Genomic DNA, 14,401 nt, shown 5'->3' on the forward strand with positions numbered 1-14,401 from the left:
CAGAAATGTGTGATGAGTCAGGGCCAAGGTTCACAAAATCAAAGGAGTACAGGGGTCAGGGAAAGGACATACATGAGGCAGCCTGGTTATAGGACAATAGGAAGTGGTGGGGACCATGGTAATTTTAAAAGCACAGTTTAAAGGAAGCAGCCGCCACTCTGCTCCAATTGTAACCACTTAGCATGCAGGCCTCATGGGGCTCATTTTTTCAAGAGATGTCGGAAATCTGGGATTTTATGTAAAATCTCCTGATTTTTAGATGTTGACAACCAATTCACATTACTAAAACACACGGTGAGCAATTCACATTACTAAAACACACGGTGAGCAATTCACATTACTAAAACACAAAAACAATATTTGCAGCCTAGACACTATCTACTTTGCAGTCTCTAGTGGACAGTTTGCTTTCAAAGATCCGTTTGCTCATGACAACTCCATCCAAGAAGTGTTGGAAGGGATCTAGAAGCATTCATATGTAGACTTTCTCCAGGCTTAATATAAGTGTTTTTTTCTGGGGATGAAGTGTTGATGTCTCTGCTTGTGACTGAAGCTTTGTTAGGAATAAAAGGTATGAGAAGGAGTTGCCTCTTTGATCCTTCTTCCTAGAAGGCATTGTTCACAACAGTTAGAGCCTATGATTTAATATCAGCTTTATCAGGATTCAGATCCTACTTCTACCACACAGGCTATCTGGGCAAATTATTAAACTCTCTGTGCCTCAATTTCCCTAACTATAAAATGAGAATTGAATTATTTCCCCATCTGTAAGGTCAAATTCCTTCTAGATGCCTTTCCCTCTGTTATTAAAGAAAACAGGCCAGGTACAGTGGCTCATGCCTATAATCCTAGCACTTTGGGAGGCAAAGATGGGAGGATCTCTTGAGGCCAGGAGCTCCTTGACCAGCCTGGGCAACATAGCTAGACCCCATCTCTACAAAAAAAAATTTTTTTTTAATTAGCTGGGCGTGGTGGCACACACCTGTATTCCCAGCTATTTGGAAGGCTGAGATGGGAGGATCACTTGAGTCCAGGAATTCAAGGCTGCAGTGAGCTATGGTCACACCATCGCACTCTAGCCTACGTGACAGAGTGAGACCCTGTCTCAAAAAATAAATAAATACATAAATTTTAAAAGAGACTCAAATTTAAAGCCTTTGTCATATGCATGTATGGGCAAGAGAGAGAAAGAGACAGAGAGACAGAGAGAAAGAAGGAAGGAGGCAGAAAAGAACTAGCCATTAGAGAATGAAATCAATTCTCTCTTCCAAGTAACATGGCCAATTTCTCAGTAATCCTTTGAAATTAAATCTCCCAGCCCTCATTTATGGGAGTAACTAAATGGCAATGTGAAACTTCTAAGGCAAAAGTGCCCAAGCTTTAGACTCCATAACAGTTACCTGGAGAGGTTTTTAAAAAGTTAGCATCCGAGCCTCACCTCAAATGATTCCAACCTGCTAGATCAGAAGTGGGGTTCAAGAACATCTGCATCTTTCAGCTGCCCCTGCTCCCAACCTGATGATTCAGATGCAGGTGGCAGGCAGAACGGTCTTTGCCAAACCTTGGCAAATATCCTGCCACCAAAGTCCACAAGGAAGAACGTGCGGATGGTGGCCATTCATGGACTTGTCAGTTTTCATTTATAGCAGACTCATCATCCTAATCTGCTATGTCTAACCGAATGCTAGGAAGGGGAATGAAATTGCCACCTAGCAGGTCTACCCACAGGAAGCCTCCTTTGTAACAATCTATTTCCACAGAGGGGCTGGAAAAATCTGACATTAGAGGAGTCAAAGCCTGAAGATGAGCCCAAAACCCATGAATCTGTGAGTTTTCTGAATTTATTCATTCCAAAATGCTGTCTGGGGGCCGGGTGTGGTAGCTCACACCTGTAATCCAATACCTTGGGCTGAGGTGAGAGGATCTCTTGAGGCCAGGAGTTTAGGACCAGCCCGGGCAACATAGCAAGACCCTGTCGCTCCAAAAAATATTTATTTTAAATTAGCTGGGTTTGGTGGTGCACACCTGTCATCCTAGCTATTTGGGAGGTGGAAGCAGGAGGATCTTTTGAGCCCAGGAGATTGAGGCTGCAGTGAGCTATGATCACACCACTGCACTCTAGCCTGAGCAACAGAGGGAGACCCTGTCAAAAAAAAAAAAAAAAAAAAAAAAAAAAAAAAAAAAAAAAACCTGTCTGAAGTAAACTACTGCCTTTTAAAAATTGTAAATTCCCTGTCTCTTTAAAAAAATCATTCTTTGTCCTTATCAAGAAAGCTGTAACGAATGTGTTAGAGAACAGATTGAAATCTCAAATGGTTGAAATCCCGGGTAGTTTACTTCCTTGGCATAGTCTCAGATCATGATAGTCTTTACCCAAACTCATAAAAAGCTCTCATTCATCCTATTTTACAGGATATCTACGTAAGCCACATGGTGGGGCAATGAAACACGGGATTTCATGACATCAAATTCCTAAGAGCTGGGAATTATTCAACTGAAGTATTAAACCATTTTGGATAGAATCCTGCATTGACAGCAGGGAATTGTTCTTGTCCAGACAGAATCATGAACTTGCAGTCTTTCAAAGTCAGAAAACTCTCCGCCCTCAAGTTGCTAGGGAAAGTGAAGAAATAAATCACATAGGTGAAATGTTTAAATATAGTAGCTGTCCATTTATCAATCCTAGTAATTCAAACCCCTAGTCAAAACCAACCTATTTGCAGGCTTTTGCTTCCTGCTAATACCTTGAGGACTCAAGCAAGGTTAGGTTGTTGTAGTGATGTTTCTCAAAGCACAAATCTCAGAGCCACCTACGACAGATTCATCTGGGATGTTTATAAAAATGCAAGTTCCTGGACCCCATTTCCTGAGTAGCCTGGAAATATGACAAGCCACCTTCCCTCAAAAATGATTCTAAATATTCTGAAGTTGCAGAACTACTATCCTAGGGCCTTGCATTTAATGAAGAACATTCTTGCCTGTGTGGACATGTGCCAACAAACAAGACTTTTTTGCATCCCTAAGATAAAAGATAAACAGTTTTTCTTCTCTTACACACTCAACACAACACACAGCTGTGACCAGGTGTGTTTTGTTTTCCCCACACACCAAGCAATTGTCCAGTGACTACCAACTGGGTATTCTATAATTTAGCTCAATTATGACACCATCTACCGGGAATTAGAGTCAGATCCCACAGGTTAATAGTTTGGTCCCCCAAGACTGCCTCCCATTTCAGATGCTAATTGCAAGCCCCAGGTTGTGACCTGTGCTTCTGACTGGCTGGCTCTTAGTTGGAGATTTTCACGACCCTCTTCTCAGTTTCTATTAATGTGCTAAAGTGGCTCACAGAACTCAAGGCAACACTTGCTTATGTTTACCCATCTATTACAAAGGATATTACAAAGGATACAGATGAACAGTCAGATGGAAGAGATGCATAGGGCAAGGTATATAGGAAGGGGCGTGGTGTTTCCATTTATGCCACCTTCCAGGTCCCACCACACATTCAGCAATCTAGAAGCTCTCCCAACCCTGTCCTTTTGGGTTTGCATGGGGGCTTCATTACATAGGCATGAACAATTACATCATTGGCCATTGGTGCCCAACTCAAACTCAACCTTCAGGCCATTTCTCCCCCCTGGAGTCCAGGGGATGGGACTGGAAGTTCCAACCTTCTAATTACATGGCTGGTTCCCCTGGCAACCCACCCCCAACCTGTGGCTATCCAGGAGACCACCAAGAGTTGCCTCATTAGAACAAATATAGTCCTATCACCCAGGAAATTCCAAGGAATTGGGGAGCTCTGTGTCAGAAACTGGAGTCAAAGACAAAACATCAAAAGATTCTCCTAGTACCCAGTCTACAAGGGTGTTAGGAGCTCTGTCTCAGGAACCAGATGCAGGGATCAAATATTTCTTATTCTTATTATATCACAATATCACACCTAAGGTACCTGGTAGAAGCTTCAGTTATTGCTGCTTCCCTGGAAAGTTTACACACCTCCCAAATTTTCTCTTCCTCCCTCCCTTTTGTTTTTGGTTTTTATTTTTGAGACAGGGGTCTCATTATGTTGCCCAGGCTGGTCTTGAACCCCCAGCCTCAAGTGATCCTCCCACCTCAGCCTCCTGAGTTAGCTGGGATTACAGGGTTGAGCCACCACACCCAGCTCTTTTCGTCTCTCCTTGAGATTAGGCTCGTGGTCACTTATCTGACACTCTGTGGAATTTGGCGGAACGTCCTTAGCAGCAGAAACAGTTGACCATGACAACGTTTGGGTATGAGACAAATGTCCTCTGTGACAAATATGACATTCTCGGATGACCCTGCTAATACAGTGGAGCTTCATGTTACTCAGGAGTAAGGTTCTCATGTCAGGGCACAAGGTGAGCTTTGAGTATAATCAAACTTAATCTTGGAAGTATCCAAGGAGGGCACCCTACTGGAGACTCACACACGGTATCTTGATCAGCCCAGCATAGCCAGTGAATGTTTCCAGTGTTGGAAGAGGTGACTGTTCCTTGGGCTGAGAGCCCGCTGAAGTATGTGGCTGGGTTTAGGGTTCATGGCATCTGTTTCAAAACTGGAACCACACTCTGGGCTCACATAGAAAGAATAGACATGACATCCCCATTCGTGCTCATGATCATTGAGCAGGGCGGCAGTCAGAAACTCCAGCTCTATTTAAACTGTTGCTTTTTTTCTTTTTGAGGAACATAAATAGTTGATCTGCCATATGTTAAATGCACATGCAATGTAACTCCCCTGAAGGTACATCTCTGAGTGGTCTTTTGAGGTATAAACAGCCAGGTACACACCTGTGTGTTAAAAATGCTTGTTTGCCATTCTTAACAAAAACAGCCTTTGTGCTCCAAGGTTTTCCTTAAGGACAAACTTACCTCTAAACAGGGGTAAGAGTCCCATGACTGTGTCTCATTAGCAGGCACAGAGTTAGAAGATCTTGACCCATTCTGTACTGGGAAAGCGTCTCTCTCATAAGCAAATTGAAATGAATCCTTTCCTGGTCTCAAAATATCCTTCAATTGCATCAGAATTGGAAGGAGACATACATATCAAGGTGGACATGAGCAGGAACTTGACCTTTTTGCAAAAGCTTAAAAGCAAATCCCTCTTCTTTTCTATATTGTTGGCTGGGGAAAGGCTTTCTGGGAATTGTTTTGATCAGAGAATTTTTGTGATTCCATAATGAAAAATGGGAATCATTACCTATTTCTAGAAGGGTCTTTCTCTGTTGGTTCAGATAAGTTCAGGTAAAGACAAATCAGACCTAAGTTGCCAGCAACAATGGAAGGATTTTTGCTTTGAAAAGGATATAAGCTAACAGCACATTGATGAAGAAATCAGAATGAACATTAAAAAGATGTTCAACCTCACTGGTAATCAAGAAAGCACAAATTAAAGCAACAACAAAAAAAACCTACATATTTTTGTCTGGCAGATTGCAACAATTAAAAAGATGGGTAATATCAAGGTTGGCCAGGATGTGAAAAATTGGACAGTATACTGGTGGTGAAAGAGAAAATTGGGACAGTCTTTTGGAAAGTCAATTTGGATGTATCTAATATAAAATCCAGGCACCCACCAACCCAGCAATTCCACTGCTCAGTATCTCCCTTAGAGACAGGTGCACAAAAATGCATGTAACACAGTAATGCTTCACCCTAGCTACGTGTTAGAATCACCTGGGGAGCTTTAAACATATGCCAGTGCTGCTGGGCACTGTGGTTCATGCCTGAAATCCCAGCACTTTGGGAGGCAGAAACAGGAGGATCACTAGAGCTCAGGAGTTGGAGGCCAGCCTGGGCAACATAGCAAGATCTCATCTCTACTAAAAATTAAAAATATATATATCTGGGTTTGGTGGCATGCACCTGTAGTCCCAGCTACTTGGGAGGCTCAAGTGTGAGGCCAGCTTGAGCCCAAGAGGTCGAGGCTGCAGTCTGCTATAATTGTGCCACTCCAGCCTGAGTGACAGAGCAAGACCCTGTCTCAAAAAATTAAAATAAAAAAATTTTTAAAAACAATGCCCAGGGCCCACCCTGGACCAATTAAATTAGAATCTCCAGTAATAGGGCCAGGAATTGGTAGACTGTAGGGCTCTCCAGGTAACTCTAATGTGCAGCCAGGGTTGGGAACCACGGACGTGCAATGATGTTCATTGCAGCTTTGTTTGCAATAGGAGAAAGCTTGGAACAACCTAAATGTCCATCAGTAGGCAGGTTAAATTAGGAGTGATGTATTCATACGATGGGGTACCACACTGCAGTTTAAACATGAAGACAGGGCCAGGTGCCCTGGTTCATACCTGTAATCCCAGCATTTTGGGAGGCCGAGGTAGGAGGATCACTTGAGCCCAGGAGTTCAAGACCAGCCTGGGCAATATAGTGAGATCCTGTCTCTATTTTTTTTAAAAGTATACACGTGGAGACATCCTTCTTACTATGACTTTACAATGATCTGGCTGCCGCCTCCCCATCCTCATCTCCTGTCCCGCATCCTCATCTCCCCTCTCTCTCCCTTTCACTCCCTCCACTTCAGCCACATCAGAGTCTTCTCTCTGAGCAATGCAAGCATATTCCTGCCTCAGGGCCTTTGCACTTGCTGTTCCCTCTGCCTGGAACTCTCTTCCTTCTAAAAGCCAAACAGCTGGTTCCCATCTCTCCTTCTGGCACTTGTTCATATATTATGTTAGCAAAGAGACTATCCCTTTAGCCAGTTTTACTTCTCTTTCTTATCACTCCCTGACTAATTATATATCTATGGTCTGTTTCCCCCCTACCGGCATGAGAACTCCAGGGACATTTTCGTTTCTGTTATTGCCCATAATAATAGAACATGGCCCTTAAGAGTGCCTATTTATGGCCGGGCACGGTGGCTCACACCTGTAATCCCAGCACTTTGGGAGGCCGAGGCGGGTGGATCACAAGGTCAGGAGATACAGACCAGCCTGGCTAACACGGTGAAACCTCGTCTCTACTAAAAATACAAAAAAAAAATTAGCCGGGCATGGTGGTGGGCGCCTGTAGTCCCAGCTACTTGAGAGGCTGAGGCAGGAGAATGGCGCGAACCTGGGAGGTGGAGCTTGTAGTGAGCCGAGATCACACCACTGCACTCCAGTCTGGGCGACAGAGCGAGACTCTGTCTCAAAAAAAAAAAAAAGACCTATTTACAAGCTAGACTGTTGCAGTTCCAATCCAGGTCCTTCCTCTAAGTAGCTCTGTGCCATTATATCTTTTAAGCAGTCTGTACCTCTGTTTTCTGGTACATAAAATGGGGATAATAACAATGCCTATCTCACAGGGCTGGGAGGGTTAAATTGCACAAACTACAGGGCCTGGCACACGGTACTCACTAGGTAACTGTTGGGTATTATTACTATCATCAGCACCTAGAGCAGTGCCCAGCATGTAAATACGCATTGAATAAATGAGTAAAACAAAAAAAGAAATTGCAGCACGATCACATTATGTAAACACGATGAGTATATAATTTCTACATGCTTATTGATCAGTTTCAATGCAGAGAAAAACGCCTGGAGAACTTACACCAAACTGCTAACAGCGCTACTATACTAACCCTTGGGGAGGAGAGTGAGGTTCAGAAATGCTCAAGAGGCATTTTTCCATATCTACATTATTCGTTGTTTTGTTGTTGTTGTTGTTGTTGTTTGAGACGGAGTCTTGCTCAGTCGCCCAGGCTGGAGCGCAGTGGTGCAATCTCGGCTCACTGCAAGCTCCGCCTCCCGGGTTCACACCATTCTCCTGCCTCGGCCTCCCAAGTAGCTGGGACTACAGGCGCCCGCCACCACGCCCAGCTAATTTTTTTTGTATTTTTAGTAGAGATGGGGTTTCACTGTGTTAGCCAGGATGGTCTCAATCTCCTGACCTTGTGATCCACCCGCCTTGGCCTCCCAAAGTGCTGGGATTACAGGCATGAGCCACCATGCCCGGCCTGTTTTTGTTTTTGTTTTTTTGCATGTACCACATGTAAGATAAAATAAGTTTTACAAATAGAATATGTTTCTCAAAAAGAAGCCCTTGCTTAGAGTCAAAAGTGTGCATGCGGGCTGGTACGTTTCAGCATGTGTTTAACCAGAGTCATCGTCATCAAATAAGGAAGGCATCGAGCTGGGAAAGCCAACCACAGAAGCTCAGCCCACGGTCTTTCTCTCTTTCTCTCTGTCTGTACCACACAGTGCCTGAGGAACCAGCGGTCAGTGGGCTGTGAGCATGGAGGATGGACCTCATCCACACACACCCCAAAGGAGTTTCTAAGGAATGGATCCTTGACTTCAGACTGTGAGATCTTTTCCTCCAGGACTCTCCAGAGGCAGGTCCCTGGCAAATGAACGAGAAAAAAAAAAAAAAAAGTCCAAAATTTAGGCAATCCAAGCTGCACAGCCGGATCAGCCAAAGTCATTGATTTGTAAAAATGAAAAGAAAACAGAAAAAAGAAAAATGAAGTCTCACTGTCTCAGTTTAGCGAATCCCGTTGTCCACTCCTCCAGAGGCGAGCCTCAGGAAATCACATAACTTTTCACCGAGGGGAGCCAGGGGGTCTCCATATAGGGGGAGATGGAGGTTTGTAGGAAGAGCAGCGGGTGCTGGTATTTACGATGCTGAGCACAAACATTTGCAGCATGTTTAAAATTGTCTAGTAGAGTTCAAGTTGTGGATTTGCTTTTCCTTTTATTCTTACAACCTTCAGTAACTCCTCCTCTGGGAGTCAGCACTCCCATGCCCAGAGTTCACCCATCTGGTCATCAAACACTCAAAGAAGGGGCTTTTCTGACCTTTTGTCTTGATCCTTACGTTTCCAAATAGGCCCCCTCCCTTGCTTGCATCCACGTTGGTCAACTTGACCAAAACCTCACTCTTCGCTCAAACAGGCTCTGAGAATGGACTTAGTGGCCAATTCTAGGTACATGAGCACTTCCTGTATCCCAGTTTTGGGAATAAACTGGCTGTATTTATAGAATGTGCTTTTTTTTCAATTTCTCGCTCTCTCTCCTCTCTCTAGCAAGTCTCAGGCAAGAGCTTTGATTTTCCTGGATGCCACCTGGAAATGCCACCCATTGTATTTCTTTGCTGTCAAATGTAAACCCTTTAGATGTGAATGTACTGGTTTAATGATGCCATTATTCTGCCTGCCAGAGCACAGTAGCCCAGTGTCTCACAGAGCACAAGGGGTGTGCCACTGGTGGCACACAAGATAATTTTTAAGTAGTTTCTAGGAACAATGTTAAGTAATACCAAATCACAAAGAATGTTTCCCCTTTTCTATTCTTTTTTCATCCTGATTACAGCAAGGAAAAAGTCTCTGTTTAGTGCTAGCAGGTCCTTTACACCTTTCAGACACTATGGCTCTTCTCTTTAACAAAGAAAGAGCAGGCCTTAGGTTCAGCGTCTTCTGTCTAGATAGAATTTAATGATATTGTTTTATGTCGTGGTATTTATTGTATTTATTACCTTCCATTTACAGCTTCCCACAGTGGGGAATGTGATATATTGTTTCTGTTCAAATAAATTAAGAAAAATAAGAGAACTCAAGAAAATATCAAGTAATTAACACACCAGATATGTATATGTGGCAAAAGTCACTTCAAAGAATTAATGTCAAAAACATGGTGATAATGAAGCAAAAGAAAGGCAGATTATGCTGGCCAGGCATGGTGACTCACGCCTATAATCCCAGCAATTTGAGAGGCTGAGGTGGGCGGATCACTTGAGGTCAGGAGTTTGAGACCAGCCTGACCAACATGGTGAAACACCATCTCTACTAAAAATACAAAAATTAGCCGGGCATGGTGGTGCATGCCTGTAATCCCAGCTACTAGGGAGGCTGAGGCAGGAGAATCACTTGAATCCGGAAGGCGGAGGTTGCCATGAGCTGAGACTGTGCCACTACACTCCAGCCCGGGTGACAGAGCAAGACTCTATCTCAAAAAAAAAAAAAAGAAAAGAAAACGAAAGAAAAAGAAAAAAGAAAGATTTTTCTAATTGAATGAATAAGAGGCTGAGAGTCAATACCTGACTTCCAATGCCATTTTGTTTTGCAGGGTTTTTATTGGCCACTAACTAGCTATGAAAGCTGATTTTAGGCAAGTTTCTTAGACTCTCTGTGCCTAAAATTCCTTCACCTGCAACACGGGGATAAGAATGCCTGCCTACTTACCTCACAGTGCTGTTATGAGAATTGTTGTAATAGTTGTGACTAACCATTGGCGGGGAGAATTCTAAGTACTATACCAATACAAATTTCAGCATTTTTTCATATACTGAACCCTAGCAAAAAAAAAAAAAAAAAAGAAGGCTGATGAACATCAGATTCTACCTGTCATTTTACCCGGATGTTGTGATGAGCCAGCACTTGTCCCAGGAGGACGTTGAATCAGGGACACGAAATCTCAGCACACAGAGATTCTAGCATCATTCCAATAGATTGGATCCTGACTTCTGTTTCTGACATCCTGTTTTTTGTTTGTGCGTGTTTGGGTCCCTGGTCTTTTACCCAAATCAAATGAAAAGTGTTGCTGAGAGGCAGAATAAAAATGGTTTTAAGTAAGCCTGTGTACCACAGTGTGCAAATTGTGTTTTCTTGGGGTTCCCCACCTTCCAGAGATTTCCGTAACCAAAATAAGCTCATCTAGTCCAGCCTCAGTCCCCAGGGAAGAGCCCAGAGAGGCCAGAGGTGGCGCTAGAGAGGCATCACTCTGAACTAATTTATGGCCAGAAATGTCCCTCTGTGAGGCACTAAAAATGTTTGTCCCATTAAAGTAAAAAAATAAAATAAGAAAAATCTTTTCATTAAATGTGCTCCTTGGGGTCAAGAGGGCCACTGATTTTTGTTGGGCGTCCCCCAGGTCCTAAGCTCTAAGAACGACAAAGTGGTCTTTGTTGGAATGATGGGCTTGTCCAGAGCTTCCTCCAAAGCTAAGATTGCCCCTGCTCCACTCGCAAAAGCACAGTTTAAAAGGGGATTGGTGGCTGGGCGCGGTGGCTCACGCCCGTAATCCCAGCACTTCGGGAGGCCGAGGCAGGCGGATCATAAGGTCAGGCTAGTGAGACCATCCTGGCTAACACAGTGAAACCCAGTCTCTACTAAAAATACAAAAAATTAACCGGGCGTGGTGGCGGGCACCTGTAGTCCCAGCTACTCGGGAGGCTGAGGCAGGAGAATCGCTTGAATCCAGGAGGCAGAGGTTGCAGTGAGCCGAGATCATGCCACTGCACTCCAGCCTGGGCAACAAAGTGAGATTCCGTATCAAAAAAAAAAAAGAATTGGTGTATTATCAACCAAGAGACTCCTTCATCAGCCAGTTACAAAAACTGGCTAAATAGAGCAGAAAAAGTAGAGTTTACCCTCACAAGACGGAAAATTCCAGGGATAGCTTCAGAGGCCGCTGGATCCTGGTGCGCAGGGTTTTTGGAAACGTGTCCCTTTCCATGTCTCAGCCCCAACTTGCTGAGTTCATTTTAGTTTAATAGAGACAAGACAGCCAACAGCTTTGGACGTTTTCCTACCAGCTTAGCAATGCCTGTGGAAAGACAGTGCTTCTCCCCAATAGCTCCGGTGGCGGGGGGCGGGTGAGGGGGGGAATGGTTCAATTCAATATAATGAACAATTGATACAAAACAGAAACTGACCTATCAAAATGGATACCAGTCATTAACAAACAGGTGTGGCCACTGTACCAACACAAATGGATGCTGTGGCCAGGGGCATGTGGTGCCCTCATTGGCCAGGCTTGAAGTCAGGATTCAATCACTGGAACTGAATGTGAGGTCAGCTCCACTCAGACTTTATAGATTGAGGGTGCGGGAAGGGTGATTCCCCAAAGGAAAACCAAAGTGCTTTTACCAGAAAAAGGAGAGAGATTTGCTAGGCAAAAAAAAAAAAAAAAACAGTGTCCACATTAAGCATACTGCTTCTTACTATACCTTCCATATTGTCCATATGCAGGGCAAAGTAATGTAATAGCTTTTCCTTTTTTTTTTTTTTTTTTTGAGATGGAGTTTCACTCTTATTGCCCAGGCTGGAGTACAACCTCTAACTTTAGCAGAGTTAGTGCTCTGCTAACTGCAACCTCCACCTCCCAGATTCAAGAGATTCTCCTGCTTCGGCTTCCCAAGTAGTTGGGATTACAGGTGTGCACCACCACGCCTGGCTAATTTTTTGTATTTTTAGTAGAGACAGGGTTTCACCATGTTGGCCAGGCTGGTCTCGAACTCCTGACCTCAGGTGATCCACACACCTCGGCCTCCCAAAGTGCTGGGATTACAGGTGTGAGCCACCACGCCCAGCCCCCTCATAGCTTTTCAATTTCCCTGTGGTGTTGTCACTCTCATCCAGCTCCTTCTCTGACCAATATTTATAGAGCACCTGCTCAACCACAGAAACTGGGCTGGTCTTTGGAAATTCCAGTATGTTTAAGAGAGACCCCTGAGAAGGTGGCAGTAGTCTAGTGGGGGGAACAGACACACACAAACAATGAGAAGGAAACATGAGAGTGCCCAGACAGAGGCATGAACAAAGTATTATGCCGTCACTTTGCAGGTGAACACACTGGCTGTACTGAAGGGAAGGAAGGCTCAGTCCCTGTCCTACCATTCTTTGCGCTGCTGAGGCTGATAGACTCTTGAAGTTGCCCTGTCTCTGCCCACAAGTTATAGGCAGAAACAGATGCAGACATAAAATCGCTGGCCTCAGCTCCTGGATCAGCAAATTACCTTTGGCCTACAGCAGGACAGCTGCATTCAGCAAAACAGCATGATGCATGTATCTTGATATGTAACCCTAGATTCAGACTTCTAAATATAAGAGACAGTTCTGGGCCACCAATTACCAAAAAGCAAAAAATCTTGTAAGATAACGTTCATACTCATGGGTTACAACCAATTCTTAAAAAATACTCATGAATATTGAATATTTAAGTCTGGGGAATTGCCCTATAAACATAGGTCCCTCCACCAAGACACTTCGAATTCTGGTTTGGAAAAGCACAGAGAGGCATAAAGACGACTCAGGCATCACTTACACTTGCTGGAGAAGCCACAGAAAGAAGGAATTCCCTTTCCAGTACATTCATTCATTCATTCCAGTAGATATCTATTTATCAGGGGTCAGTAGAGGGAAGTGCAAAGTTGCCTCTGTGCATTGCCTGCATGAGGCATCAGAGAGTTTCATCTCGAGTACCTGTTCCAAACCTCGGGTGAGCACCCAGTCAAACCTGCAATGACCCGGTCATGGCGTTCATCTCTCTTCCTGTTCCAGTGTAGACTTTCCCAGTTTGCACCCACACTGGTTCACTGATGCATCCAAGCTGTCTGCTCCTGGCACTGTGACCAAGTATTTACTCCCCCAGGTCACGTGGAATCCCATGCATGGGGACTAGTTGTACTTTGGAGCGAAAGTATTGGGAGGAACTCATAAAAGGCCAAATTCTGCCTATGTAGAAATGGCCTGATCACCCCCAAGAAGGAGGACCTAACGCACGCCTAGGAGGGAAGGTAAATAAGTATTTCTTGAGCCATTACCAAAGCTCATCTAAACAATTACAGTAGCTTTTTTTTTTCTTTGAGACAGAGTCTTGCTCTGTTGCACAGGCTAGAGTACAGTGGCATGATCTTGGCTCACTGCAACCTCTGCCTCCCAGTTTCAAGCAATTCTTCTGCCTCAGCCTCCCGAGTAGCTGGGACTACAGGCGTGCACCACCATGCCCAGCTAATTTTTTGTATTTTTAGTAGAGACGGAGTTTTGCCATGTTGGCCAGGCTGGTCTCGAACTCCTGGCCTCAAGTGATCCGCCCACCTCGGCTTCCCAAAGTGCTGGGATTAAAGGCATGAGCCACTGCGCCAGTCCTACAGTAGCTTTCTTACAGGGCTCTCTGGTATAACAACTATTACAAACTTAGTGACTTAAAACAACCAAATTTATTATCTTGCAGTTCTGGAGGTCAGAAGTCTAAAATGGGTCTTGCTGGACCAAAATCAAGATGGCAGCAGGGTTGGATTCCTTTCTGGAAGCTCATAGAAAGAATCCTTTTTCTTGCCTTTTCCACCTTCTAGAAGCTATCTACATGCCTTGACTCAGGGCCCCCTTCCATCTTCAAAGGCAGCAAAGTCACCATTTATTTATTTATTATCTTCTTTATTACCTGTCTCCTCCCCTTAAGATGCCTTTTTCATGCTGCATCTCTTTTGTTCTGACTCCTTTTCCTCTCTCTTCCCCACTTAGGGACCCTTGTCATTACTTTGGGTCCACCTGGATGATCCAGGATAATCTCCTTAAGGTCAGCTGATTAGCAACCTTAATTCCATCTGCTCCCTTAATTCCTCTTTACTATGTAACCCAACATATTCACAATTTCCAGGTGTTTGTA

The 14,401-nt window shown here is 44.1% G+C and overlaps 1 protein-coding gene and 1 long non-coding RNA gene across 3 annotated transcripts in view; one reads left to right on the top strand and one right to left on the bottom strand.

The window, feature by feature from the left end:
- The window catches only part of TMEM233 (transmembrane protein 233), a 43,235-nt gene extending 32,642 nt beyond the window's left edge, over positions 1 to 10,593 (top strand). For both annotated transcript variants that reach the window (XM_055239780.2, XM_055239779.2), the window contains one exon: positions 8,216 to 10,593. In XM_055239780.2, the coding sequence (XP_055095755.1) occupies positions 8,216 to 8,222 (7 nt within the window). In that variant the 3' untranslated portion in view covers positions 8,223 to 10,593. The remainder of the gene's footprint in view (positions 1 to 8,215) is intronic.
- Positions 1 to 14,401, bottom strand: part of LOC134732071 (uncharacterized) — a 259,878-nt gene that overhangs the window by 224,783 nt on the left and 20,694 nt on the right. The gene's annotated exons all lie outside the window — the stretch shown is intronic.

This window comes from Symphalangus syndactylus, chromosome 13 (assembly GCF_028878055.3).
Source record: "Symphalangus syndactylus isolate Jambi chromosome 13, NHGRI_mSymSyn1-v2.1_pri, whole genome shotgun sequence".
NCBI classification, from domain to species: Eukaryota; Metazoa; Chordata; class Mammalia; order Primates; family Hylobatidae; genus Symphalangus; species Symphalangus syndactylus.